We start from the raw sequence: 26,513 nt of genomic DNA on the forward strand, positions 1-26,513 counted from the left end.
GAAATAAGAAACATGGAACCTTATTTTTAGATATCCTGAATATTAAAGTGCTGTGCTTTGAACATGGAAAGTTTTACAGCTTAGTTATCAGTGTGAGAATCGAGGCCTGAGAGGCTTCCAGTGTAACACAGAACTAGTGGGTGCTTGTGACTCACTTTTCTCTATAGAGTAATGATAGGGATCATTTGACTTCACAAGGCTGAAGTGACAACAAATTTGCTAGTATTTATGCAGTACAGAGTGACTACTCAAAAAGGTTTAATAGTACATGAATAATTTTGTTTTCTGCCAGGCTTTGGATTGCCCAGAAAATAAGGTTGTTGGGAAGACAGACAAGCTGAGCATTAGATAAAATATTGGTTTGGTTCTTAGTGACTGAATAACATGTATTGTGTTCTCATCCACACCTCTGTAAACTGAAAGCTGCTGTTCAATGGCCACCTCCAAAATGACTGATCATGCTGTGTACTAATAGAATAATTATTATTAATTGGCCTTTCAGTGTTATCAGCATGGAGAGCAAGGATTGCAGGGGAACTCTGTTATTTCCTTCAGAGATGATCTCTGCTGCAGACTCTGTCACATGGACTTGCCCTTTCCTTGCCAGTGCAGTAGCTCTTTCACAGGGCTGGTGCTACATAATGTAGAAACTTCTTTATTAAAAAAAAACAAAACATAAACTTACCTTGTTTCCAGGAGTCCATGGGTAAAAGTTCTGATGGGAAATCATACGTGATCACTGGGAGCTGGAATCAAAAGTCTCCACACTTCCAGTTTGTAAATGAAGAAACACCAAAAGGTATGAATGTTGCCAGGTGTTATCCCTAGGCAGGGAAATCACTTCCATAGTGGGCATTGGATGAATTGTCTTTTCAGAAGAATCCCACAAAAGACTTTCACAGAATAGGATATGTTCTCAGAAAGTAGAGTGCTAAATGCCACGTGAAATTAAAAAAAAAAAAGCCCAAAAAGACAAATAAAGGCAAGCAATGTTCAGTAATATGTTGTAGGAGCTGTGTCCTTGTAGGCGACTCTGCAGGTGTGGGGCAGGATGCAGGTGCTCTGTGCACCACTGGGCCTTTTCAAGAATCCCATTGAGAATTGCACTAAATGAGTTTTGCAGGCACTTGCTTTGCTCAGTGTCTTGTGGTCAGTTCAAATTTTTCCAAACCCAAGTTTTTAATTAAACAGAAGGATTCCCATACCTGTGAAAATGAAAGCAAACCACTCCAAGTGTCTTCCAAAAATAGCTGATGTTGCACTGCTCTCTCGAGTCCTGGAAGAGAATGTCATTACTTCTTTGAAGATGTCAGCTGAATTATCATCTTTTCAATCTCCTGTCACTGTTGTGTGCCAGAGGTTGGGAAGTTAATGGGAATTGACTGGGCAAAGTCATGAAGTCAGCTGCTGGGCACAGTCTGGTGCTGGAGTGGATGCCATCCTGCCTGAAGGACACAATTTATCATTCCCTGCCAGAGACATCTCCTGGGTCACTGAGCCCTGTTGCCTCCTGTTGGAGCATCAGAGTGTGTAGGCAATTTTTGGAACTTCACAGCTGACATGGTCTTAAATGCCTTTAATATCATGGTATTAAACACTTAAGTAACTTCTAAAACCAAAAAAGAATTGAAGTGTAATTAGGCTGGATGGCAAGAGATGTGCACTATGCAGTTAAATGCACAGATCCTCTATAATGTTTAAAGAAGGTTTTGGATACAATTTCAGTGGGATTTGAAAAAGCAGAATTTTTATTCTCTTTAACAAGATCATTTTCTTGGCTTGAAGGCTGCAGTTTCCTTACTCTCTGGTGAATAGTGCATAGTGATCCAGTTTTCCTATTTTGAAACTTCTAGGGTTTTGAGATGTTAAATATTGGTGGAAAATCAATTCTGAAAAGGAAAGTTTCCTTTGTTCTTCCGTATTGTTGGGAAAGGGGTTGTGGAATATTTTATTTGAAATGTTTCTTTCCACATTGTGGCTTCATTTTCTCTCTCTAGATAAAGTGTTGTTCATGACCACTGCTGTGGATTTGGTCATAACTGAGGTGCAGGAGCCCGTTCGATTCATTCTGGAGACAAAAGTCAGAGTTTGCTCACCTAATGAGAGGCTGTTCTGGCCCTTCAGCAAACGGAGCTCAACTGAAAATTTCTTCTTAAAATTGAAACAGGTAATTGTGTTAAAAAATAAAGAAATAAAATTGACAATTAATAGGCTGTTTCTCCCTATGATTGCTAAAACCTTTACTGATATAATGTTCATAATGCAACATTTTCCTCCTCATTCAAAGAGGTAAAATAAATGAACTTCACTTTGACAAAAGCTACCCTTTATTGTGCTGATTGTTGCTGGCTATCTGCAGTTCCCATAAAGAGCCTGAAATAGCTTTTTTGATAGCTTTGATGAGTCTATGAGGTTACAGAGAGGGTTATGGATTTTCCAGCCAAACCACAGAAAGGAAGGGAGGATTGATCTGCAAACTGGGGCTATGCTGAGACTTGCTGCCATAAGGGTATGGAGGAATAATTGTGTAAAATTAAGGGTTAAGAGAAAAGTCCTTGCTGTAATCCTGGTGACATGGCATCTGATAGATCACTAAACTTATTTTATCATGCAAATTGAACGTTTCTTTTTTAGATGAGTGAACATCCACATGAAATTCCAAATGAAATTATTTTTTGTCAAAGTCTATTTTCCCCTTCTGCATGGTTGGAAACAGAGATTTCACACATACCCTAAGTTTGCCCTGGGGAAAAAAATCCAAGCAACCACAAAAAATCCCTAGAACTTGTTAAAAAAATTTTATTGTTTTTCCAACTTACTTTTTTACCCATCTCCTAAAAATGGAAGGATTATTTCTGTCCAGGATATTCCTAATAACAGTACAAGGCAATAACTTAGTCTCAAAATAAGGCTGGTAAGTTGAAGGTCCAAGTCACTGAAGAGATCATGTACTTGAAATAGCTGCTGTTCTTCTGCTCTAGAAACTATTGTTCTGAAATGAAAGTCCTGTTTAAAGAACTGGAAATGTATAAAAGCAAATAACAATGTGGATGTACGTGCTCTCTCAAGGCTTAGCAATTCTGGGTGCAGCCCAAAAAGAAAGCAGTGTTGGAGTCCTAATTTCATGATAAGTGTTCTTATTTAAAGAGGTTTTGAGTTAAGCAAGAGGCTTTTCTTCATTCTTTTTACACTTGCCTTTAAGTGCTAACAAAGAATGCATCTGGGTAGTAACAAAGATGAAGTTCACCAAGGATTCTTTTTCTATGTAAAGAAAAACCCCTATCCTTCAAAGTTTAAGGTGGAAAAATTCTTAATGGATGAGCTCAGCCTTTTTATTTAGAATATTTTTGAGGTGGAGCATGTAGAGGCTGTTTGGCTATAAATATTCTACAGCCTCCAAAAGGTGCCTTTTCTGTTTGGCAGTTTAGAGGAAGCTTATCTTACTGAGCTAATTCTGGATCTTTTGTCTTACCAAGTTCACAGACATTGTGACTTATCTTGGCCAATTCTCTTTTTCCACAGACACTGTCAGGTTATCCAACTTGCAGTGTTTACTAATGGAAGATTATCAAAACTCGTAGTGGAAGCAACAAATATAGAATGTACTGCCTGATAAGCCTGGAAGGGAAACCTGTTTCTGTGGAGTCATGATTAGCCTATTAAAAGTACAGCTGTGTAGAGTTGGCTTATCTTGCTTTGGCAGTGTTTCTTTATTCGGAAATGGTGAAAGCAGAGGGATTTTATTTGTTCTGATTGCATTTAGTGATTTAGTAATTTTTAGTTTTGATGTATTTCTCTTCATTTTTAATGCTCCAAAGAATAAAGTTGAGCACTGGGAGCTTAGTGTGGAATATAATTATGAATCTTATTTCACTCTTTTCTTCACCTTCTCTTCTCTGCTTTCTATTTTTACTCATTTAGGAAAAAAAAAATTCCAAGTCCTTAAAATGTATTAAAATTTTAGAACTGCTTCACAAAGAAAAATCGTTCTTTGAAGGAAAGGAAGGTACCAAAGCATTGAAAATTATGGAGAAACAGGGTCACAGAGTAGGCTTTGGAACTCAGCAATTTGTGTTCCTGCAGCAATGTATGCACAGAGTTGGAAGCTTTGCTAAAGACCATTACTGTGGGAAAGTCATGGAATCCCAGACTGGTTTGGTTTGGAAGGGACCTTAAAGCTCATCTCATCTTGTTCAAATAAATATGAACAAAGTTTTAAGACTACTTTTGCCACCATCAGTATTCCCAGAAACCTTTTCTATTTTAACTCATTTTATAAATTCTCTTTGAAGAAGAATTTGCCATAATTTTCAAGTTTTTGCTTTCAATTTTCCACTACTGTTTGAATAAAGGCAAAGTTGCTGCATACTTCATATAGTTGCTGAGGAACCTTCATCTCTTAGACCACAGATGCATTTATAACTTTAAACGTTTAGTGCGTTTGTGTCAGTTCATTGATGGTTGGAAAGATGAGCTCCCTGTGGATGGCAGATCCAAGTGCCCGTTGTGCCTGTGGCAGACACTGTGCCTGTGGGTGCAGCATGCTCCCAGCAGGTTTCAGGGGGCACTAAGAGCCTGCCCCTGGCATTAAGTGTGTCCCAGGTGTGAACATTCCTCACTGTAGAACGGGATGGAAGTTCTTCCTCAGCTCTCCTGGTCTGGAAAGAGAAGGCAGAGCCTTAGGAAGTGATGTGGCATTTGTGTGTCTTCCTCAGTGGAATGAACCTTGTTTCCTAGATAAAGCAGAAGGACAGGAAGAACAACTCTGACACTCTGTATGAGGTTGTGTGCCTGGAGAGTGAATCTGAGAGGGAGAGGAGGAAAACCACAGCCAGCCCCTCCCTGCGCATGCCCCAGTCGGGCTCGCAGGGCTCCATGATCCCATCGCCTCCAGAGGATGATGAGGAGGAAGGTAAGAAGCTCCTGTACTTTGTGGACTTTGAGAAAGGGCAGTTGGTGAATAATGTGGTTATAAAAGATGTAGAATCCCTTCCAGTCAGAATCTGCCTGATTGAGGGGTTCTTTATTGCTGGAATACTGCAAGATCCCATAGTCAGTGTCGTGGCATTCCTGGTCAGCCTCTCCCTCCTCTGGCACTTCAGTGTCCCTGCTTTTCTCAGCCCAGACCTCCTGTGTCCTGTATTTGGGACAATGTGAAAAAGGGCTCCTAAAAACTGGGGATTATCATGTGGCTTCTGCCCCTCCCTGAGCAGCTGTGAGCAGGTTTGAGAGCAGAAGGAGAATCTGGTGTTATTTGGAAGTGTCAGCAGACAGTGTTTTAATGGAGAGTCAGACATCTGGGAGAGATGAAACTGTACCAGGACCTGCCCAGCTTGAAACTTAATGCATTTTCAAGAACTTCTACTTTAAAAAAAATTTTTTAAGCAAACCACAACCACTTGTGAGTATAGAAACATCTGGCATTACAAAGATGAAATGGAGATAACTTGGGTTTCTGCTTTTCCACTTTTCCTGCTGGCCTTCCATGTGGCCTTGGCTGAAGTGTCCCTTCTGTTCTCTTGGCAGACAATGATGAACCACTCTTAAGTGGTTCTGGAGATGTTTCCAAAGAGTGTGCAGAAAAAATTCTTGAAACGTGGGGAGAGCTGCTGTCCAAGTGGTAAGTGGCAAAATCACATTCTGAAAATTACAGTTCTGAATCTTCTCATTCTGATTGCTCTTTCTGCTTGGAGTTTTTATTTCCAGAGGCTGTTTGATGTAAGATTAGTTTGGGTTTAGTTCTCTGTCCCTTATTCTCTGCCTTGATGTTTTCTGATTTCTTTAGAGGTGGTATAAATATTTTAATTTTTGAGTGCATGCTTAATGTACAGAAATTCACTTATGCTGTGTCTTTAGTTGTTTCTGCCTTAAAACTCCTCTTCAGGTTCCTTGGGATTTTATTAAAGGAAAACCTAAACAAAGTAGGGTAGAGAAAATGCAGCTCTTGCTTTGTCTGTTCTGCACAGATCACTTCCATTCCTCTCTGTAATTCTGACTGAGTTCACAGCCAGTTTTTCCTGCAGCTGTCATATCTTAGTGACTGTAGCTTAAGAAATGGGAGGTTTGGACTTGGATAGAGAAGATGTTTTTCCTCCCTTATCTAAAGGAAGGCTCCAGAGCCTGCCAAGAAGGAAGTACATGAGCTCTGCTATTTTTCCCTGGAAAATGTCAGTGTACAAGAAGAGTGTTTCTTGACAGTCCAATTGCTAATGCAACACAATCCTCCTTTGGTGAGGGATTGTTTTATTCATCTTGAAGTAGCCTGAGCAGTTCCAAAGAAATGCTGACTGTTGTAAAATTCAGGGGTTTTGTTAGGTTTTATTTTTTCCCCACAAAGGGGGTGATGGGCAGCATGAGACTGAGCTCAAACAGGCTTCATTTTGATTCTTTAATTGCAGCTTTAATTGTGGCCTTTTGCTTCCTGAAGTCAATGAGAGCAGGGCAGGGGCTGGACAGCAAGTCAAACTCCTGGATCTAAGGAGTGGGACAGCAGAGATTGGAGTCAGTCATGCAGCTTAGATGAGAAAAAGTATTGATGTGACCACTTAGACAGGAATCTCTTTAAATTAAGATTATAACTGTTTAGTATTTTCTGCAGTTATTGCTTATTTGAACAAGTTGTTTTCCTTCCTCTTTGGTTTTGCACTGTGGACACATTTGTAGCAGAGGAAGACTGTGGTAAAATGATGTATGATCCCTTTTCCCTCTCCTAGATTTGGAGAAACATCTTTCCCACATGAGCTCTCTGCATCTGCTGCTGTGAGAAAGTTTCTTTCAACTTGAATTTTTTTGTAATTCTTCCAAGGGCTCGGAGATAATTAAGCCACCTGACTCCCATTGGAAATGTTTTGGCAGCTCTAAGAGGATATGAAATGCTTCTGTGCTAATGCTGGCAACAGCTTTAATATGTGTTAAAGGGCTTTCCTTCTTAACTAAAAACGTGTATTTGGAAGCAATGATCCCCCAGCTTTTAATATAAGAGGATTGAAAACCATAAAAATCAGACTTCAGGTAGTTTCATGCTAGTTTTTTAGAATTGTGTAATTAGATTTGTATAGTAATTAAATATTTGGTATTTTGTGAAACCAAAGAATATTTGGCTGATGTTTCATAACTGCTGAGTCACACAATTTTCTCATTTCAAACATAGCTGGGAAGAATCCAGTACAGCCTTCATGACTATGTTCATTGGAACTACTGCTGTACTTGCTCTGATCTGAGAGTAAGGCAAATCAGTTTTATAGGCCTTTACAGAAATATTTTGTATATAGGAAGTATTTTATATAAATATACTTACATATTATAAAGGCATAATAAATGCTCTATAAAGATATGTCTATAGTGACATTGATATAAATGTAACTACTTTATAAATATTATTTTTATTTTAGTAATTTCTTTTAGAGAAAGCGCGGTGAAGGAGGACATGATGGTCCCGAGTTCTGTGCAATAAATAGTGATTTAAATGTCTGCCTTGTTAGTCTCTAGATTATTGTGTCAGAACACTGTAGACTGGAGAAAGGCCATAGGGAATCCCAGTCTATGTGAAATTATTATCCATGTATCTGTTAGACTGTTACAAACATTAATAAATGCCAGTTTATTAAGAACATAATGCAGTTGATGTGACACGAGTTCATCTTTCTGCCTGGCTTTGTCTGTCAGTTCTCTTGATCATTTTATCCAGAAGTTTGTTTTTTAGTAACTGCTGAAAAATAGTAATTTCTGTGATTTAAAGACGTGTGTCTTTTGGGGATTTTTATATATAAGCCACAAATGAGCTGTTCAGCTTGACGTGCTGTAAGTGCATAAATTATAAGTAGGTTTAGTTTTTACAGCTCGCAGTGCTGTAATTTATGAGCTGTCAGTGGTCTCGCTGGAAGGAGCTGTTCAGCTGGGGCTGGCTGGTGCAGTGAGGCTGCCCTAATGCGGGGGGCAGTTGGAGAACCACGAGAGGCGATTCCCAGAGCTCTGACTCCTCTGTCCCTCCCTCCCTGAGAGGGTCACCTCCTGCTAGGAGACTCATGCACACTGCTCATTTTGGGGTGGTTTGAACTTGGAATTTACAGGCTGTGACCTCTGTCCTGTAGCATTTAATGGAGTGCTCTGGTTTGTTGAATGCTATATGTATATAAATTTAATGAGAGTCAAGAAAATAGTTTGGGAAGTAGTGCTCCAAATGAACTTGAATTTCACATGGAGATCTGGAGTGCGTGGCAGGGTGCTGTGAGTGCTGTTCCTGTGTGTGCTGAATTTCACGTGGAGATCTGGAGTGCGTGGCAGGGTGCTGTGAGTGCTGTTCCTGGGTGTGCTGTGTGTGCTGAATTTCACGTGAAGATCTGGAGTGCATGGCAGGGTGCTGTGAGTGCTGTTCCTGGGTGTGCTGTGTGTGCTGAATTTCACGTGAAGATCTGGAGTGCGTGGCAGGGTGCTGTGAGTGCTGTTCCTGGGTGTGCTGTGTGTGCTGAATTTCACGTGAAGATCTGGAGTGCGTGGCAGGGTGCTGTGAGTGCTGTTCCAGCCGGTTTCTGTGGCTGTGGGCAGTAACCGAGCCCTCCCTGCAGGCACCTGAACCTGAGCGTGCGGCCCAAGACGCTGTCGGCGCTGGTGCGGAGCGGCGTCCCCGAGGCGCTGCGGGGCGAGGTGTGGCAGCTGCTGGCAGGGTGTCACAACAACGACCACCTGGTGGAGAAGTACAGGATCCTCATCACAAAGGTACCGTGCCTTTTTTTCAGCTCTTTTCCTCCCATTTCTCAGAGAGTGGGAATGCAGTGGCTTCAGGCCTACTCTTGCCTCAGGGTCCCTGAGTGTACCTGGATGAACCAACGAGTGACTGTGATTCAGTCCTCCAACAAAAAACCCTACAGAGCTGCTGGTGGCATTACACTGCTTTCCTTTTATAGCTCTGTTTTTGTAAAAAAGAAATATCCAATTAATTGCTTTCATAATGGACAGATTAATTTTCTTTGCTTGTTTGGCTTTTCTGAATGGAAGCTGAATTTTGTTGTGTTGTCTCAGTGTTTATGCTAAAAATCCAACACTAGTAGAAATTGCAGCCTTTTTTGGTAGAAAGAAAACAGAACAATGTGGATGTTTTTGCATTGGACAGCAGTTTTGTGACTTCTCATCTTGAATGCTGACTCCAGTAAGGTAGGAAAAGGATATAAGAATCATTTGTAAAGACATCACTCAGTGGTTCTCAAGGTTCGAGCAACGAATGGGTCACAAAATGAAATGTCACCTTCTTATCCAGAAAACTGATGTGTTAATTTGGATTTGACCATTATCTGTATAGCTACATTGGATTTTATTGCTTTCATCAAACATGCAAGTCTAGAAGGACTGTATTAGAAATTATTAATGATACAGCTTAAGTACAAATATTACAGAAATTAATTATTCACCAGTTAAAAAGCAAAACAAGTGAATCAGCCTTTGTATCTCTATATTTTGATGGCACGGATTCACAAGGAGCAATTAAAGACCTTAGTCTGAGGGCAGGAGGGCTTCTGAAATTAAACTCAGTTTCTGCTGGAGTCATCCAGGAGGGATCCTACATAATGTGAATGAATAATGTTAAATCAGCTAAAAATGTTCTGTATATGAAAATAAGTATTTTCATATAATTGATGAATATAGAAAAAAATTGATCCAAATTCCTTAATGCTGGTTTATGCATTGTAGAGCTGTAACATGGATTTTATGGTGAATAAATCATATAAGTAATGTGGAGGTTGAGTGCTCTGGCAAGGAGTGATCACAGCTATCCTGTTGTGTTATTTTAATTGCCTGGTGAGTAGTTGTCAGCCTCACTTGTTTCTCTGTTTCAGTGCTTTGGTATCAGAATGCAAAAGATGATGTCTTTGTGGCACAGTTGGTGACACGTTTGCTACTATCTTTGTCAGCTGGAAGGGGATAGTGTAACATTTCATTTTTAAACCTGTGAAACCTTTCCACTCCTTGTCATTTGGCTGAGACAAAGAAAGTAACCTGCATCTCGTGTTGGAAGCATCTCTGGAGTGCAAGTGTAAGGGAGAGTGGGCTGGCCCTGCCCTGTGTTCTGCTGAGGAGCACTGGCTGTGCCTGCAGTGCTTGTTCAGCACAGAAGCTAATTAAGGAATTAGAGAGAATGGGTCCTGGGTGACCATTTTCAGGCCCTGCTGTGGTCTCATGAGGTCTGTGCTAAATCAGCAGCACACCAGCTCCAGCAAATGAAAATTTTGTTGACCTCCCTAATCTGGAGGTGCCATATTAGCCCAGTGCCGTCCATGGCTGTTTGTTTTGTTGTGACTTAAATACGGAAACAGGCTGGGACTGTTCCTGTGGAAGGGACAGATGTTGGTGTTTGAGCACAGAAATGTGTGCTTGGTTCACAGGGGAATTGGGATTTCTTCAGTCTGCAGGCAGTGGAAGGAGTGCAAGGTTTTAAGCAGGGTTATCTTTCAGTGCCTGTGTGGAGGTACTGAAGAGAATAGGCAAAAAATGCAAGGGAGGCTGAGGAGAACATGAATTCAGGGTCCAGCAATACAATGTTTGCAGACCCTTTGGACATAGTCTATGTCAAGTATTATAGCCAAGAATATAATAAAGCTGGGCTGCACTTTGGCCTTAAAATTTTTTTCATGCTTTTCTTAGGCATGAAATGTGATAATTTTGGAGTTCCAATGTGACTAATTCTTACTGCTCTTAAAATAGCAGTTCAGTTACAGTCAGTATGCAGCAATATATAGGAGTAAATGTTCCTGGGAAAAAAATTGCTAATTATATGAAGACAAGGGTCCATTATATTACATTGCTTTCCCATCTTTGTAATGCTTTGCCATGTTTTGCATGTCACTAATGCCAATTCTTCTCTGGCAAGCCTGCAGTTATTTGCATTACCATGCCTTGAAGGGGGTTTATGTGAGAATAACTGCTGTGGTGTAGTGCAGGAGCACAGGGAGTCCATGTAAAACCCGTGCCCTGGAATGTGAGTAGGAGATGCAGGAAACCTGTGCTCATAATGCAGTGCCCCTTCTCTCTTCATGTTGCCCTCTGTTCCTGTAGCTGCATTTGATTTCTGCCAGGCTTTTCCTGACCCCATGCAGCAGCACAGTCCCAAATTAATAAGGATCTGTGTTGACAGCTGCTTCATAACCTTCTGGCCTGTTTCAGGGATTTTCTCCCCTTGTGCTTAGGATGTGGAATGCAGCACCCCAGTATTTCTTCTGGTGGTTGCTTTCCTGGGCAGGCTCAGGTAATCTCTGTTTTTTTTCTTTCCTTTGCAAATTAATTCCTGAAAGAGCAGTTTTTTTGTTCACTGTTGAGTAGTGGCTACTGAAGGATTGAAAAGGAAATGTCTCCTGTTGTGTTCTACCATTCATGAGAGCTGTGTCTAGCTCTCTTCTTGAATATGACTTAAAAATAGCATTGAAATTGTGTTTCAAGGTGTGTTCTTTGTGTTCCAGTCATCATGACAGCATATATTAATTATTTGCTCTGGTTTTCTTTGCCACACACTGGCTGGGGTTTGTTCTCTGCGCTTTTGTTATTGCGGGAAGGTTGAAGTTTCACCATCATGGCGCTTCCACAAATTACTTTTGAGAATTTGCACACCATCTGTGTGCAATAATAAAGCTTTTAGCAGCTCCAGATTGCCATGCCGGTGGTGGGGAGTGTGGATGAAAGCCAGCCCAGTGAATTAAGGTCATGTCCCTACTGGGGACAGAAAGCAAGCTCTAGGTGAAATGATCTAGACAATCCCTGGAAGAGGCATCTGGTCCTGGTAGCACTTTGGCAATCACAGTTAGGGCTGTTAATCTTCAGCCTTCCAGCCACTGAAAGGTAGCAGAAGACACATAGGGACTCACTCCAGGTGTTCACAGACACCTGCAGGAACAATATTCCATGTTCTGGACAGGCATAGGTGGATGGAAAGTGTTGTTGAGTGGAAAACATGTAAAGAGAGCCAGACAGGCTAAAAAAGAGAAATAAACATGATACAAAGTGAAGGAGACAACAGCCACAACAGACAAGTTTTAGAAAGAATTAATACAACTACTGAATCTGTCAGTAGAGAAGTTCTTCATAATATCAACATTAAAAACCTGACATTTACAATATGGAGGAGAAAATAAAAAGCTTTGGATATAGGTCTGTGTGGGAGGAAGTAATGTTGAAAGGAAAAAGCCATGAACTGTTGTGCCAGATAAATACACTATATTAAGAAAATTACAACGTGAGAGGGACATCTTGTGGCACAAATAAAATAAAAAGTAATAGTCCAGTGTCAGGAGGTGTATCCTGCAATGTTACTCCAGGGTCACCATTTCTGGGAGAAATCCCAGGCCTGGTAGGAGATTAATTTGTTCCAGTCTTTCTTATAGCAGAACTCCTGCTACCCACTTTCTCATCTTCCCACCTTTTTGTCTCCATGAGACGAGGATTATAGAACACAGACGTTCTACCAAATATACTTGTCTGTCTTGCTGCAAATGATGCTGGTTTTTAATGGAGAAATAGATGAAAATGTCACTACTGTTGTTTGACTGAGTGTGTTGTCAGCAGCAGCATAAAATGTGACAGAACCTTAGCTGTGGGTGGCTAACGCTTATTTTCTACTTATATTACAGTCATATTTCCATATGTTCCTATAAATTAAAAAGAATACATTGAATTTTCAGGAGGACAGAGGGCCATGACTGTGTACAATCAGCTGAAATGGAACCTACCATGCCTCTGTGCATCACACTGCACGATGACGTATCCTTGTCACTGTGCCTGAACCTTGAGATTCCTTCTTTGATTAATTTTGATCACATGGTGATAAAAGTTTAATTATCTTTTACAAGCAGCAGTTTTCCCAGGAGTTGTCATTGTAACTTTGAATAATTTCTGGAGTCCTTTTCATTGCCTTAGACGAGGTGGGAGAAGTCTGTACACCACAAGAGTATTTTCAGTCTCACTGACCTCAGCCACCTCAGCCACACATGTGGGCATCTTTAGGAGAGGTTCTGGTGCTGGGCTGGTGGTGCACCCAGCCAGAGAGCTGGGGAGCAGGCCCTGTACCCCAGTTACCCTCCAGCTGCAGCTTGCCTCACCTGCCCAGCTGGCTGCAGGGGCAGGAGGACGTGGAGCTGTTGCTGGTTTGGGTGTTGTAAGCATGCAGGAGTGAGCTGGCAAGAGCACCGAGTGGAGTCCTTGCTCTCAGCTTTGGAGAAACAATAGAATGTCAGCTAAAGGAATAAACAGATGTGGCTCTTCTACAGAAATACCTCGGCTCTAAGGGTGTTGAGCTTTTCATAAAAACCTGAACACTGGGGAGTTTTTGATTTCATGGTGCATTTTCTGTGGAGAAATTTCATCAACCAGAGGTGGTTTTGGTTGGGCTCAGTATTTCCATTGCTACCTTGTTTTTATGTATCTGACATAGGAAGTTCAATGTATCAATGTACATTTTCTTGGGGCTGTTTAGAATGTGTCTACTCATGCCCAAGGATCCAGAAGTACTATTTGAATCAATTGGTATGTAAATCATTCTCTGCTTTGGAAAGATAGGAGATCATTTCTCCAGCAGTAATTCAATCATAGCTTGTTTTTTGTAAATCCACAATACCCTGGCCTAAATTTAATTCAAAGTTTATGTTTCCTAGCTACAGTTCTAGTACTTCAGTTGCCATGAGTAGAAACATCATAAATTAAAAAAAAAAAAAAAGGTGGACAATAGTAAAGAGATCTTTTTTAGGTTAAAGATAGGGCAGAACCCCCAAATTTTTGTTTTCAGACATTTGCATGAGACTAACTAAAAATCTGCCAAGTCATGCTGTTGCCCAGCACAGATCTTTGGCCAACACAAGTGTATCATAAAATGCTTTTTGTACTTATTGGTCAGCTGAAAACCCGAGAGTTGTGGCTCAATTGCTTTGACATCTATTCCTTTGGCCACAATTAATTTCCCGTTAGGTCTTCCGCAGAATGACCAATGTTTAGCTTAGGTTAACCAAACCCTTGGGTTTGTTGGTATTGGTTGAATTCAGAGTGCGGACTTAAGCTTGTAAGGATGCCAATTGCACAGTTTGATGTCTGACTAAATGATGTTGGTTGTCGAAGAACTTCACTCCAGTTTTTTACTGGTTTGATCCATTCAAATACAAATTCCTGTGGCAAGGGCTTGCCCTAAGCGGTGGCAGTGGAGCAGTCTGGTGTCGCGGTCAGAGAATGAGCTCCCACATACCTGGGAACGTGTTTTCCAGCCTGTCAGTTGAAGCTCTTGACAAACAATAAACAAGGGCTATACCTTGTTATGCCTCTCTGCCTTCAAAGAGGTTTTTCTGGTTAAATAGTGAGATGGTATTAACTTAGGGTGTGAATACAAGTTTAAGTGCTGTGCTGTGAATCTCTCTGGTGTTTGCTGGCTGGAATGTCGCTGGGTTTTCTGCTTTGGTGTCCGATGTCAGGGACAGCGGTGCCTTTGCGTTCTGTGTGTGTCTGTGTGTATGGAGGGAGATTCCTGCTTACCTGGAGCAGCATCTGGATTAATGGTGGGACATCGTTCTCAGCTTTGCCCTTGGGTTCAGGTGTCTCCTGTGAGAGGCACACACTACACCTGGGAAAGGCGCGTTTATTCCAGAATAGGTATTTCGCCCAAAGGGCTGGGATGGAAAAACCTTTAAGTGACGACGAAGCGCGTGAATCCAGGGCGGTGATGGACGGCTGGCGCTCGCCGTGCGGGGTGCGGGAGGAGGAGCGGGCTGCGCTGGGTGTGTGTCCCTGCGGCACCGGCGGCGCGGGCACGCCAGGGCCGGGACCCGCGTGCGCTGCGGGGTCGCGCCGGGTGAGGCTCCCTCCGCCACCGGCCGCGCGTGGATCCGCCCCGCCGAGCGCCCCCGGAGCGCCAGCCCGCCTTGCCGGGGCTGCGGCCGGCGCTGCCCGGCTCCCTGCGCGCCGGGCCGGGCGGGTGGGGGCCGGGGCTGCGGCCCCGCTCCCCGCCGGGTCCCCGCCGCGCCGCGCCCTCCCCCGCGCTCCCGCCGCCTCCCTCCCCTTCCTCCCGCCTCCCCGCCCCCGGCTCCGCATCGCCGCGGCCGGAGCGCACGCCGCCCGCCCGAGGATGCTCCGCGCTTTTGTTCCCCCGCCGCAGGTAGGGCCGGGGCGGCGAGGCCGGGCTGGCCCCGGGCCGGGCGGGGGGCGGCGGCGGGGCCGGGGCGGCGGCGGCGGGGCCGGGAGAGGCGGCGAACAAAAGCGCCGTGCAAAATGGAGCCAGCGGAGAAGGGCTGGACCCCCGCCCTCCCCGCCGCGCATCCCCCCGCCCGGCTGCCGGGGCTCCGGGGAGGCGGCATCGCCTCCGCTGCCGCCGGCGGGGCGTGGGGAGGGAGCGGGGCTGGAGCCGGGGCCGACGGGGAGCGCTGAGCAGGGCGTGGGGAAGGAGGGGAGCGGCGGAGGTGGCAGCGCGGGGGAGAGGCGGTTCTGTAAAGCACTTTCCCCTTCTCTCTGTCAGCCTTTGGGAGGACTCTCGTCCTGACTCGGTGGAGGTTCCTCTCCCTCTTCCCCCAGCCCCTCATCCCTCCTCGGCGCGGCAGCCCACCCAGGAGGGCATCGGTATCAGCCCTCTCCGGTGCGCCGGGGAAGTTGCTGACATGCCTGCCGCTGGGTCCCGGTGCGGCGGCAGCGGCGGGGAGCCGGATTTAAAGGGGAATTGTGCTGCAGACAATGCACAGCAGCAGCATCTGGAGCAGCCCTGGGGACTGGAGCTCCGGTTTTGACATTGCTGCACACACAGCACCAGCCGCAATGACAGCAGCTGCCTGGAGTGGCTGCAGGCAGCAGGCAGGAGCATGAAGTAGAGAGATCACTGCAGTGCTCAAGATGAACTCCTCTTTGGTTGGCAACCAGAGTGGCCGGCCCTTCTGTCTCCTGGCCATTAGCTATTTGGAGACCATCAATTTTTGCCTCCTGGAAGTGGTTATTATTGTGTTCCTCATGGTGCTGATTATTTCGGGCAACATTATTGTGATATTTGTCTTTCACTGTGCACCTCTGCTGAACCACCACACCACCAGCTACTTCATCCAGACTATGGCGTATGCTGACCTCCTGGTGGGCGTGAGCTGTCTGGTGCCTTCTTTGTCTCTGCTGCACTATCCTATTGTTTTAAGTGAGTCCTTGGTTTGCCAAATCTTTGGTTATGTGGTATCAGTGCTGAAGAGCGTCTCCATGGCCTCCCTGGCCTGCATCAGCATTGACAGATACATCGCCATCACGAAGCCCCTGACCTACAACACGCTGGTTACCCCCTGGAGGCTGCGGATCTGCATCTTGACCATTTGGCTCTACTCCTGCCTGGTCTTCTTGCCCTCCTTTCACTGGGGAAAGCCTGGATATCACGGGGACGTGTTCCAGTGGTGCGCCAACTCCTGGAACACCGATCCCTATTTCACCCTCTTCATTGTGGTGATGCTCTACGCCCCGGCCGCTTTCATCGTCTGCTTCACCTACTTCAACATCTTCCGCATCTGCCAGCAGCACACCAAGGAGATCAACGAGCGGCGCGTGCGCTTCAGCTCGCAGGACGGGGAGGCTGGCGAGGCCCAGCCCTGCCCGGACAAGCGCTATGCCATGGTCCTCTTCCGCATCACCAGTGTCTTCTACATCCTCTGGCTGCCCTACATCATCTATTTCCTGCTGGAGAGCTCCAACGTCTACAGTAACCGCGTCGCATCCTTCTTGACCACTTGGCTTGCCATTAGCAACAGTTTCTGCAACTGTGTCATTTACAGTCTCTCCAACAGTGTCTTTCAGAAGGGGCTGAAGCGTCTCTCGGGGGCCATCTGTGCCTCGTGTGCTAGACAGAGGGTAGCTAAGGACTCCTCTACCTCTAGGAGCAAAAGATCTTCCAATGGATGTCATGTCTAGGACGCCCGTCAGCTGGACTGGGAAGTGCAGGGACGATTGCATAGATTGCAAAATAACTTAGATACGATTTTAAGATACCCAGATTTGCAAAAAGGTTTCTGAGAAATGCTGCTGACATAGAAGGATCAGGAGCACACAGCGTTGTGGTTTCACTTTAAAAAATGATTGCTGTGGAGGAGGCTGTGGAGTTTCACCTCCACATTCATTTTAAAGAATAAAGCTGTATCTTGACACTTACCTCTCCAGCTGGTGTGACTGAATGGAGTGGGTGTCTGAGAGCTTCGGCAAAATGTAGTCTTTCTTACAGCTTTACTGGGTTCTTTGGAGATTCGTGCTTCACATGTAAATGATAGATCTGAAGTGGAAATGTCACAGTCTATGGTATATTACAGGGATTTTTTTAATATATGCCAAAGTATATTGACACAATGTTCCAGCGTCAGAACAGAAGGGGCCAAACAATTTGTTTTTCAGTGCTACCTAGACAGGACTTGTAGAACAGGAGTGAACAATGTGAACATTTCAGTGTGAACTCTGTTAATGAGCCGTGAGTGCAGCGCTGTGGTCTGGGCAGGCTCACTCCTAGGGCTGGTCTGGCTCCCGTGCCCCGTTTCCCTGGTAGGATGCATGTTTGGATCTGAGTGCGGCATCTGCGTTTTCCTGTTTGTTGTGAAGTAAGAAGAAAAACTTGGATCAGACCAAATTTAGCAGTTAAATAAAATGTGTTTTGATAAGCTAAGAGAAAATACGTGTTGCTTTATGATACCAGAGTTGTGGCAGCCACTCAAGGATGATGCCAACATGTGAAAATTGTTCTCAAACCAGTGGAGAAATGCCGCGGGTTTGTATGTGGAAATTTTCTCAAGAACAACTTTAAAAATAACATGTCCCCTTTTTTTTTTGTTTAATCTAAATTCTTCTGATATTTTACATACTGGAACTTAAGGGGAAAGGAAAGAAAACAATTGTCTTCTAAACAGCTAAGGGAACTATGTTGTAAATTTAACTGTAGTATTTGAGTTATTCATAAGTGCACAGAGCTAAATCAGAGACATTTTTCTTTAGCCTTCATGGGATTAAAGATGGTTCAAATATAGCAGGAGCTAAATCCTGCTGGCAAAAGCATATCTAACTGGTCAGACAAAGGCAATATCTGAGGAACCAAATCACATTGACCACAGCTTGTTCAAGCTAGCCTAGATTAAATGTTTTGAGTACTGTCATGCTGTTAAGAAGGCAGAATGGCCCTCAAGTTGTTGAGTTTTTCCTAAAGAATATCCTGGTCTTTTTACTATGCCATTTTGGAAATGAAAGTGAACCAAGTATTCCTGTAGTGGTGGATTGCAGTGTCACCCTGTCCCTGGTGCAGGGCTGTCCCTCTGTCTCTCCTGCTCTGAGAGGAGGTTGTGCCCCCAGCCATCTGCCCTCTGTGCCCCTCCTTGTGCTTCCCGTCACTGCCTTGGGCTGCTGAGTGGGGAATTCCCTGAGCTCCTCTGCTACAGCTGGTGTGCTCTTAGTCACAGTGGGAATGAAAAAAAAGATAGGGAAAATAATGTGATATTTTTGGAATTGGGGTAATTCTCTTGGCCAAAGGGAAGGCTTTGTTTTTGTTAAATCGTTTCAAGTCTGTGTTGTTCTAGATCAAGATTGTATTTTTAATACTCTGCCCTGTCCCTCCTGCAGACTCCCCCTCCTCTCTGGTGTGCTGTGAGCCCTGGCCTCTCCTCTCTGCCTTGCCCTGGAGGATAGCAGCTTCTCTCTGCCCCATCACATGCCACGATTGCCACAGCCCAGCCCTGCTGCCCATCCACATTTGCTCCAGTGCAGTCTCAAGGGGCTGCCAGTGAGGAAATGGGGAAGGAGCGAGAGAGCAGCAGGATGAAGCATTCCTGGCATGGCTTGCATTTGTCTGCACTCAGGGCTGGTACACTTGAGTTCCTCTCCTGGATGTGAGTGTACCTGTTCAGGGGGGAATGGGGCAGAGCCTCCTGCTACTGCTGCCTCCTTCTGTTGGAGGGCCCTGGGGCAAAGCATTTAAGTGGCATCTTGATCAGCTTCCAGCTATTTCATCCACAGTCAGTCCAAAGCTCTCAAGATAAACATCCTCTTTGGTTCATCTGAAATTTTAAGAGCACAGGTTGTCTAAACCCTGCTGCCTTCACACCAGCCTTTCTTGCAGTCTGCAGCGAGGAGCAGAGGGGCTGTGCTGGCTCCTGGCAGACTGCCTGGGGCTTTGCTGGGCAGAGCCCTGCAGGGGGAATTTGGGTCAGACAGCCATGTGGGGAGCACAGGCCTGCAGTGACTCACTGGGGAAAGAAGTGGGATAATAAGCTCCTGCACCTCCTGGCTGATTGTCTCGAGTGCTCTGTGGGTGTGATGGCAAAGGTGGGCTTTGGGGAACAATTCAAGGGCTTTAGTCACTAATATCAAAGTGTGTGTGTGTGGTATTTTCGGAACAGCCTCTCAGGTAAACTCCCCGTAGCCTTTCTCTGACTCTTCACCTTATCTAACATTTCCAAGTCTTTGAAATGATGCAGTGTATCACTGAAATAGCATTTGATTGAACTTAATAGAAGAGAAGAATCTGCTCTGGCCTAAAACCCTAGAAATGGCAGTTTCAGGTTTAAGGGGAAGCTGCAAAGCAGATTGTTTCTTTTAGGGTTTTTTATGGCTAAATAGAGGGTTTAAATAGGAGCATTGTGTGCTAGTTTTTTAAAATTTTGAAAGTTTTTGAAATTGGTAAGGGGTCTAAATCATGGCATAGAGATTGAACTGGAGCTGAAGCAGTTGCTCCTTCAGCCCTGAGCCTGGAATTGCACTTGGAGCACGGTGGCTGATCCAGATGCAGATGCATTCTTGCAGCTGTTGCTGCTTTGCAGCAAAGGTTCAGTTCTAACATTCCTGACAGCCAGGCTGTTTTCAGTTGCCTTACTCATCTCCAAGTCTTCCTCAGCTCAGACATTTCCTGTAAGAGGTGAAAATCAGAATCTGGAAGTCTCCAAGAGATAAGGATGGAGAGGAGTTGCAGCCAATTGATGCATTCAAGTTTCATCTACTGTACAGACACTTTTAGTGTTGCTTCATTACCTTGGTTTTAGTGTCAAATATTTCTCTTTTTGTCTCTGTTAATTTATTGATATTTTAAAAATTTAAATTACTTTTTTTCCCCTCTTAATTTAACGTTGATGTAGTATGTATAGTATGTGTTTAGGTGTTTTAAATATTTATAGCATGTGAGTCTGTTGTCTTCAGTGAAATTGCAGGGGGTGAATTCTGTTCACTGTGCCAGTGGTGGGAAAAATAATTTTGACAAACATGACTTTGTTTCTCAGCAGAGCACTGAACACCTTTGGTCATGCACCCAACACAGGCGCAGGGGTCCTTGCTAGGAATGGTCAGGCAGCAGATTTTCCAGCTGGATTATTTTCATCCTCCACATCTGAAATGAATCCACTTCTGGCTCTGTTTGTGTCTGGGTGCTTTGGAAATGAGTGGTGAGAGCATTGCACAGATGAATGTCACGCTGAGGAGAGGACAGAAATCAAATTGCATCTTCATAAAAATGGGGCTGTGAGATGATTAAATGAACTAATTTTGAAGTTCCATCTCAGACTATAAATTTATTTTTTATTAGAGTTATCTGCCTCACTTTCAAATTAAGCTGCTGGAAGGTTCAATTTGCAAGATGCAATTCAGTGGCTTTTTTTAGTGCCATGGGAAGGATTTCTATACTCACAGCTTCTCAGAAGATGCTAATTTGCTTCATGTAGAAATCCTTTTTTATTTAATTTTTTTTAAAGATTACTGGAAGTTTAGGTTGTGATTATGTTGTCATTTTCCAAATATACTGGGAAAATAGCTGTGAAATATTATTTTTTTATTATCTCAGTCAAGGGATAGTATTTTTAAATTCAGCAGAAATCTTCTGTGGCAAACAAAAGTTTTGCTATTATCTACTGTTAATTTTTTTATTAAATGTTACCAGTTTCTACAGTCTTTATTTGTTGTTGGGGAGTTTGTTTTTAGGCTTTTTATCACTCAGAAATATGTTTCTACTACTTGGAATTCTGACATGGCTCAGAGTCAGAGTGCCAAGGGGCAGTTCTGGATATTTGTCACAAGTCTTTGACAGGAAGAAGGGTACAGAGTACTGAGGCACAGAGAATTGCAGGAGACAGAGAATTCCCAGTGGCATTGTTCCCTCCCTCTCATGTGGACACTTTATGTATGAGAACCCTAAATTTCAGTTTGTCTCTTCTGAAAAAAGACACTTCCAAGGCCTGGATGTGATATGAGATGGAAACATTCATTGTGCAAATTCAACATGGAGATTTTTTGCTATTTATCATGGTGTTCCCAAGTGCTGTGATTATCAAGGCAGTAACTCCAGGAGTCAGGAAGTCTGAAATTTCAGTCTGATCTTACTTCACATCAGGGTCTGAAGTTGACAGAACTTCTAAGTGAGGTTGGTGCTTTAAAAAATATTTCTTATGAAGCAGTATGTGAGCACAGGTATCTGCCTTCAGACTTCACAAAAAAAAGACCCTTCTAAAAATTTTCCAATTCATCTGTTTTAGATAATTTAATAAGAGGAGGTGGAGGTTTTGGAAGGCTTTTTTGTTGTTGTTTTAGCACATGTTTGGTTCTGAGTTTTTGAAGCACCTGCTGAAACTTTTGCCTGACTTGGCCCTTATTTTATTGTTTGGTTTAGAAAAGTTTCTTCTTCCCTTCCATAGCTTTGCAGAATACAGCACATCTTTCCCCTGGTGTCATTCAAGATAAAACTCAGATTTTAATCCAAGTTTATCCAAATGTTATCTTTAGTATTCCCTATACAGTGAGTGCTGTTGTGTGTATGGGGCTGTGGTCAGGCCAGAGCTGGGGAGGCTGCAGCTGCTCAGGTTTTACTGATGTCTCCATCAAAGCAAACAGCCCTCTTTTGGGGTGGTGGGGGAGTGTCCCATTTCCACTGCAGAGAAATGTGTTCTCCTGCCTTCTGAGCTGATGGAAATGTGTTCTCCTGCCTTCTGAGCTGATGTCTTACTTCCAGTTGGTATTTCCATTATTGCCTGTGCTTTGCAGAGGTTCTGCTTCTAAAGATGTTTCTGCACATAAGCAAAGACATTTAATACTGAAGTTATGGTTTTGAAAGGGGATAGATCTTCAGAATTAAAATTTAGTAAGTGTAGGACCAGGTGCTGTTGTGTTCAGAGAAAGAAACTGAAAGTCTGAAAGTTGTGGTCGATGGGAACAAAGAGAGGAAACCTGCTGGAGATGGGTCAGAACAATGGAGTATTTAATGCTAGTAATTCTCTTTACAATGCACACTTTTAAATACGGAGTGTAACCTTCTTGCTTTGGCTTTGCTGCTCCCTGGAGGCAGCTCCTCTGAGCCTGAGGTCCCCCACACCCAGCCCAAAGGGGTTCTCTGCAGACCTGGGGCCATGATCAGCCCTCCTCTGAGTTCAGGTCATGTCAGTCTGTGTCACTGTTGTCTGTCTGAGGTGTTCCAGCCACAGGGAGTTAATCTGATGGGATATACTTTGTTTGCTCAGCTTTTCAGTTGTTTTCCCTGTGACATTGTTTTCTAGACAGGTGAAATGTTTGTTTATGGATGCAGCTTCCCTGAGCTGATCACAGGATGGGCAGGCTCTGCTCCAGGAGGGCCCAGCAGGCTCCCTGTGGACAGACCTGTAGGTGGGTTGGTAACCAGCAGCTTTATTGTCTGAGAGGTTGTGGGAAGTGCTGAGTGGATGCACGTTGCATTAGATGGTGTTTAGAGTAGGGGTTCAGAGAGACACCCATGTTTGGAAGGAGGGGATTGGGGAAGGCTCCAGCTGCCTGTGTGCGAGGCCTGCGCTGCAGCCCAGGGGGCTGGGACAGAGCAGTCCTGACTCTCTGTTCTGACTTCCATTTGTGAATTTGTAAGATGAGGATAGCAATTTTGTAATTCAAAGCTTTGGCTTCTTTCTGATGGTCATTACTGGAGATCCTTCCATGAAAAGGTGAAATAAATTCAAGTGGCTCCTCATAAAGATGAACTCAAATCTTGCTGTGCATATGCCAGTCATTCTCAGTGTTACACAGACCACGTGAACCAAGCAATCAAATGCTTAATAAACCAAGTCATTACTTTTATGGTAAATTGAAAAAAGTTCTTCTGGGATTTCAACTGTAAATGAATCCTTGAAAATCAATAATTAGATTAGTAAAGGATGACGTTTTAATATGCTGGCAGGAATATAGAGGGATTTGTCAGGGGAAGCAAAACCAGACTTTGCACTAAAGTGGCTTAAGTATATTTATAGTGCTAGTGATTCTGTGTGTGTGTGGGATCTTTGGACTATTTTAATATAATGTAAGGCTTTGAGCTTTAGCAAACTCAAGTTGCTCGTTTTATGAAGTTACATTAGTACCACACTGTGAAGTATTTTTACGTATTAGCATTACTGAGTATGAGAAGTATTTCATAAAAACATTTTTTAAAACGTTTTCTGTAGATGCTGTCGAATGAATTGATGTTTAGTGTACAAAGAAATAAAACCTGAGGGCTGTAAGGTACCTGTATGTTTCTGATCACCTCGCTTTTTGAGGGGTTAGGTATTTCTTGAGGTTAAATTGTCATTAAAACCTACTAAAAATACTGGTGCATTTAATCCTTTCAGAGAACAGAAAGCAGCATTACCTCCAGCCACACTTTTGAACTGTCTGAAAGGATTTGCAATCGTTGTATTGTCTTGACAGACTCCTGTCTTTGGAAATGCTGTACAGCACAGTCTTTTGCAAGTTCCTATGCTGATACATTTTTCTCCATATGTAACCTTTGAAATCTAGTTTCTATTGTAATTCTAGCATGTAAACACTAGATTCAATTTTGTATTCCTCTAATGAATGCAACAGGATGGAAACACGTTTGCAGTTGCTAATGATGAGCTTTTTTACTGTTCTTAATACTCGTGGGTATGTCTTTTCTTCAGGGATTTCAGAATTGTATTCGTACCTTTTTAAATTGTTTTTTCACATGCTGTTTACAATGAAACCACGAGCATGGGAGGCTGTGTGTGCATGTGCTTTTAGGTTGCTTTGCTGAATGAAATGCAGTGGAGTGATCTCACTTTAAAGCCTCTCTGTTGTCCAGAGAGGCTGTGGCTGCCCCTGGATCCCTGGCAGTGCCCAGGGCCAGGCTGGACAGGGCTTGGAGCAGCCTGGGAGAGTGGGAGGTGTCCCTGCCATGGCAGGGGTGGCACTGGATGGGCTTTCAGGTCCATTCCAACCCAAACCATTCCATGGCTCTGTGATGCTCGTTTTTCCTTGTGTCCCCCTGTCTCCTTGCACCTTTCACAGTTGCTGGTACACCAGAAGCCACCAGTGGGGTTTTTCTGGTGTGTCCTGTGGAGATCTGACATTGTCAGAGGTTGTTTTAAGGAGTTTTGTTTGGGAGACAATCCAGCTCCTTATACAAGCAGTGTTCCAACTGATAGTTTTTTCCTGAATGTCAGTGGAAAGGCCAAGAGTAGATGAAATCACAGTGAGAATGTGTATGTGTGTGTTCGTAAGAACTTTGTGCACCTTTTAATGCTGGAAATCGTTTTGTATTAAAAGACGAGGAAGAGCTGTGAGTGTGGAGCCCCTGGCAGGCAGAGCTGTGGGGAACCCTGCCCCAAAGCAGATTAGAAGAGCAGACAGGTGAGTCAGAGGCAGGCTGACCCTCGAGACTTTGCTTCTGCTTTAGTTCTGCCACAGTGGGACTGTCTGGGGGGTTCCTCGATGCTCCTGGGCTCTGCTCTGCCTCACACAGGGGAAGGGTTCTCATGCACCAGGCAGCTGAGGGACAGTTGTGCTGGGGCTCCAGAATTACCTGTTTTGTGCCAACTCAGAGCTGTTGTTGAAGTACAGGGGAGAGGGGTTCTTCCACCCCGTGGTTTGAATAGACATTTCTGTAGCTAATCTTTCAACTAAGACTAATAATAAGAAAAACTACAGTTGAGCCAAAAATGACAGATGTTACTGACTTAAAATGATACTTGCATATTTTTAATTATTAAATGGAATTAGATAAATCGGAAGCATGTAAATATCTGATTCTAAATCTTTGCATAATTATTTCCAAGAGGTAATTTTGCTAAGAGCTGTTAAAACTCCAGGAAATGTATTATTCCCTTTTGAGATGGTGTGTACCCCAGCTGTGTCATACATCTCTTGGCTTGTTTCCTTTTTGCTGTAGATGTACATACATATATATATTGGTGTGCTGTGCAGTTGTACAGTCACTGCCATGCTAAATTGATTGCTTTCCACTGAGTATATCTGTGTGTTTTACATGTGTGTGTATGTATCCCCAAACAAGCAGTTTAACAGGGCAGTGGTTGTACACTCACAGAGTTTAGGGCTTTGTACAATATGTAATTTTAAGAATGTCAATGTGGTTCTTAGCGGATTTTATAAACACTTTTCTGAATCTGTTATCAGCACTTCCCATCCTACCAGAAACTGCACATTTTTCAGTGATTGTTCCACTGGTTACATTTTTGTCTGCCATTTGTTCTGGATTGATGTAATCTTGATACTACTAAAATTTCAAGGGCTGTTGACGCATTTCACATAGCCTGGGATTGCCTGTTCTCCAAATATATGGATCATGCATCAACAGTACTAAGTAGCCTTACTGTTTTGCCTAAAAGCCTAGCTAATTTATTTAAAATTCTCTCTTTAAAGAGAGGTCTCTGGAAGGGGTGGCATATTTTAGGATGCTCCTTCTCTTTAAAGGGAAACTGGGAATTGACTAGCAGTACTTGTTGATCAGTGATATTATTGTAGCCAAAGGATGCATGGGTGGTTTAATAGGAAGTTTTTGCTTCAAGTTTCTTGATGAAATGTAGTGTTCTACAGAGCTGTGTGAAGAGTGTAGTTTTTTATTCTGAAATGCACTTGTACACTTTATTTGAAAGGTCTGAATGGATCATAAATACATTTAAGAAATAAATGATAATGTCACATGTTTTCACGGCTTGTCTCGGATGCCTTTTCTGTTCCTGTGCTGCTAAGGTGTGTTCCTTGGCTCTGGGTGGGGCTTTTCCCCTTATCTGCGTTGCTCTAAATAGTCTTGGAGGGATGCAGGGCAGGAGCAGCTCCAGCCTGCCCGCTGTTTGTGCTGTATCCATACATGCTGCAGGGCACTGCAGCCAAACTCCTCGCTTTGATTTTCCTGTGGGAAACTGGAGCCCTAAAAGGAAACGAACAGAGCAAAAGGGCTGCATATCACAAGGGATTCACTTTTATTTTTAGAATTGCACTATATTGCCATATTTGGCCTGAAACTATGCTGTATCAATGCACTATTGTATCCAATTGCAGTGTCTAACCAGTCCAAATTTGTCTAAATTATTCAGGTTTTTTCTACAAATACTTTTTATCTGTGAATGTTCTGGGCGAGTGCTGACTCCAGGTAACACCTCCTGCAGGCAGCATTCCTTGTGGGAAGTTAACAAGTACATTACTCTGGAACTGTGGTTTGTGTCACTTCCTTGAGGTCTCAGTAACAGGTGTAATTCCTCCTACCAAAGCCTTCTCCAGTGGTTTGGACAAAAACAAATGCAGGAAGTGCAGTCTGTGTAAAAATGAATGTA

The 26,513-nt window shown here is 43.6% G+C and overlaps 2 protein-coding genes across 4 annotated transcripts in view; both read left to right on the forward strand.

Annotated features, from left to right (window-relative positions):
- RABGAP1 (RAB GTPase activating protein 1) overlaps positions 1-26,513 on the forward strand; it is a 72,666-nt gene that overhangs the window by 25,345 nt on the left and 20,808 nt on the right. For all 3 annotated transcript variants that reach the window (XM_063174440.1, XM_063174441.1, XM_063174442.1), the window contains 5 exons: positions 697-799; positions 1,998-2,167; positions 4,738-4,912; positions 5,527-5,620; positions 8,565-8,715. In XM_063174440.1, coding sequence (XP_063030510.1) covers positions 697-799; positions 1,998-2,167; positions 4,738-4,912; positions 5,527-5,620; positions 8,565-8,715 — 693 coding nt within the window. The remainder of the gene's footprint in view (positions 1-696; positions 800-1,997; positions 2,168-4,737; positions 4,913-5,526; positions 5,621-8,564; positions 8,716-26,513) is intronic.
- Positions 15,027-17,633, forward strand: GPR21 (G protein-coupled receptor 21). The gene is made up of 2 exons (XM_063174312.1): positions 15,027-15,115; positions 15,473-17,633. The coding sequence occupies exon 2, from the start codon at positions 15,841-15,843 to the stop codon at positions 16,885-16,887; it is 1,047 nt and encodes a 348-aa protein (XP_063030382.1). The 5' UTR covers positions 15,027-15,115; positions 15,473-15,840; the 3' UTR covers positions 16,888-17,633.

This window comes from Melospiza melodia, chromosome 22, assembly GCF_035770615.1.
Source record: "Melospiza melodia melodia isolate bMelMel2 chromosome 22, bMelMel2.pri, whole genome shotgun sequence".
In the NCBI taxonomy this organism is placed as follows: domain Eukaryota; kingdom Metazoa; phylum Chordata; class Aves; order Passeriformes; family Passerellidae; genus Melospiza; species Melospiza melodia.

Bases quoted from the DNA above. Each gene is read 5' to 3' on its own strand.
- GPR21 (XM_063174312.1), top strand. From the start codon at position 15,841: ATGAACTCCTCTTTGGTTGGCAACCAGAGTGGCCGGCCCTTCTGTCTC.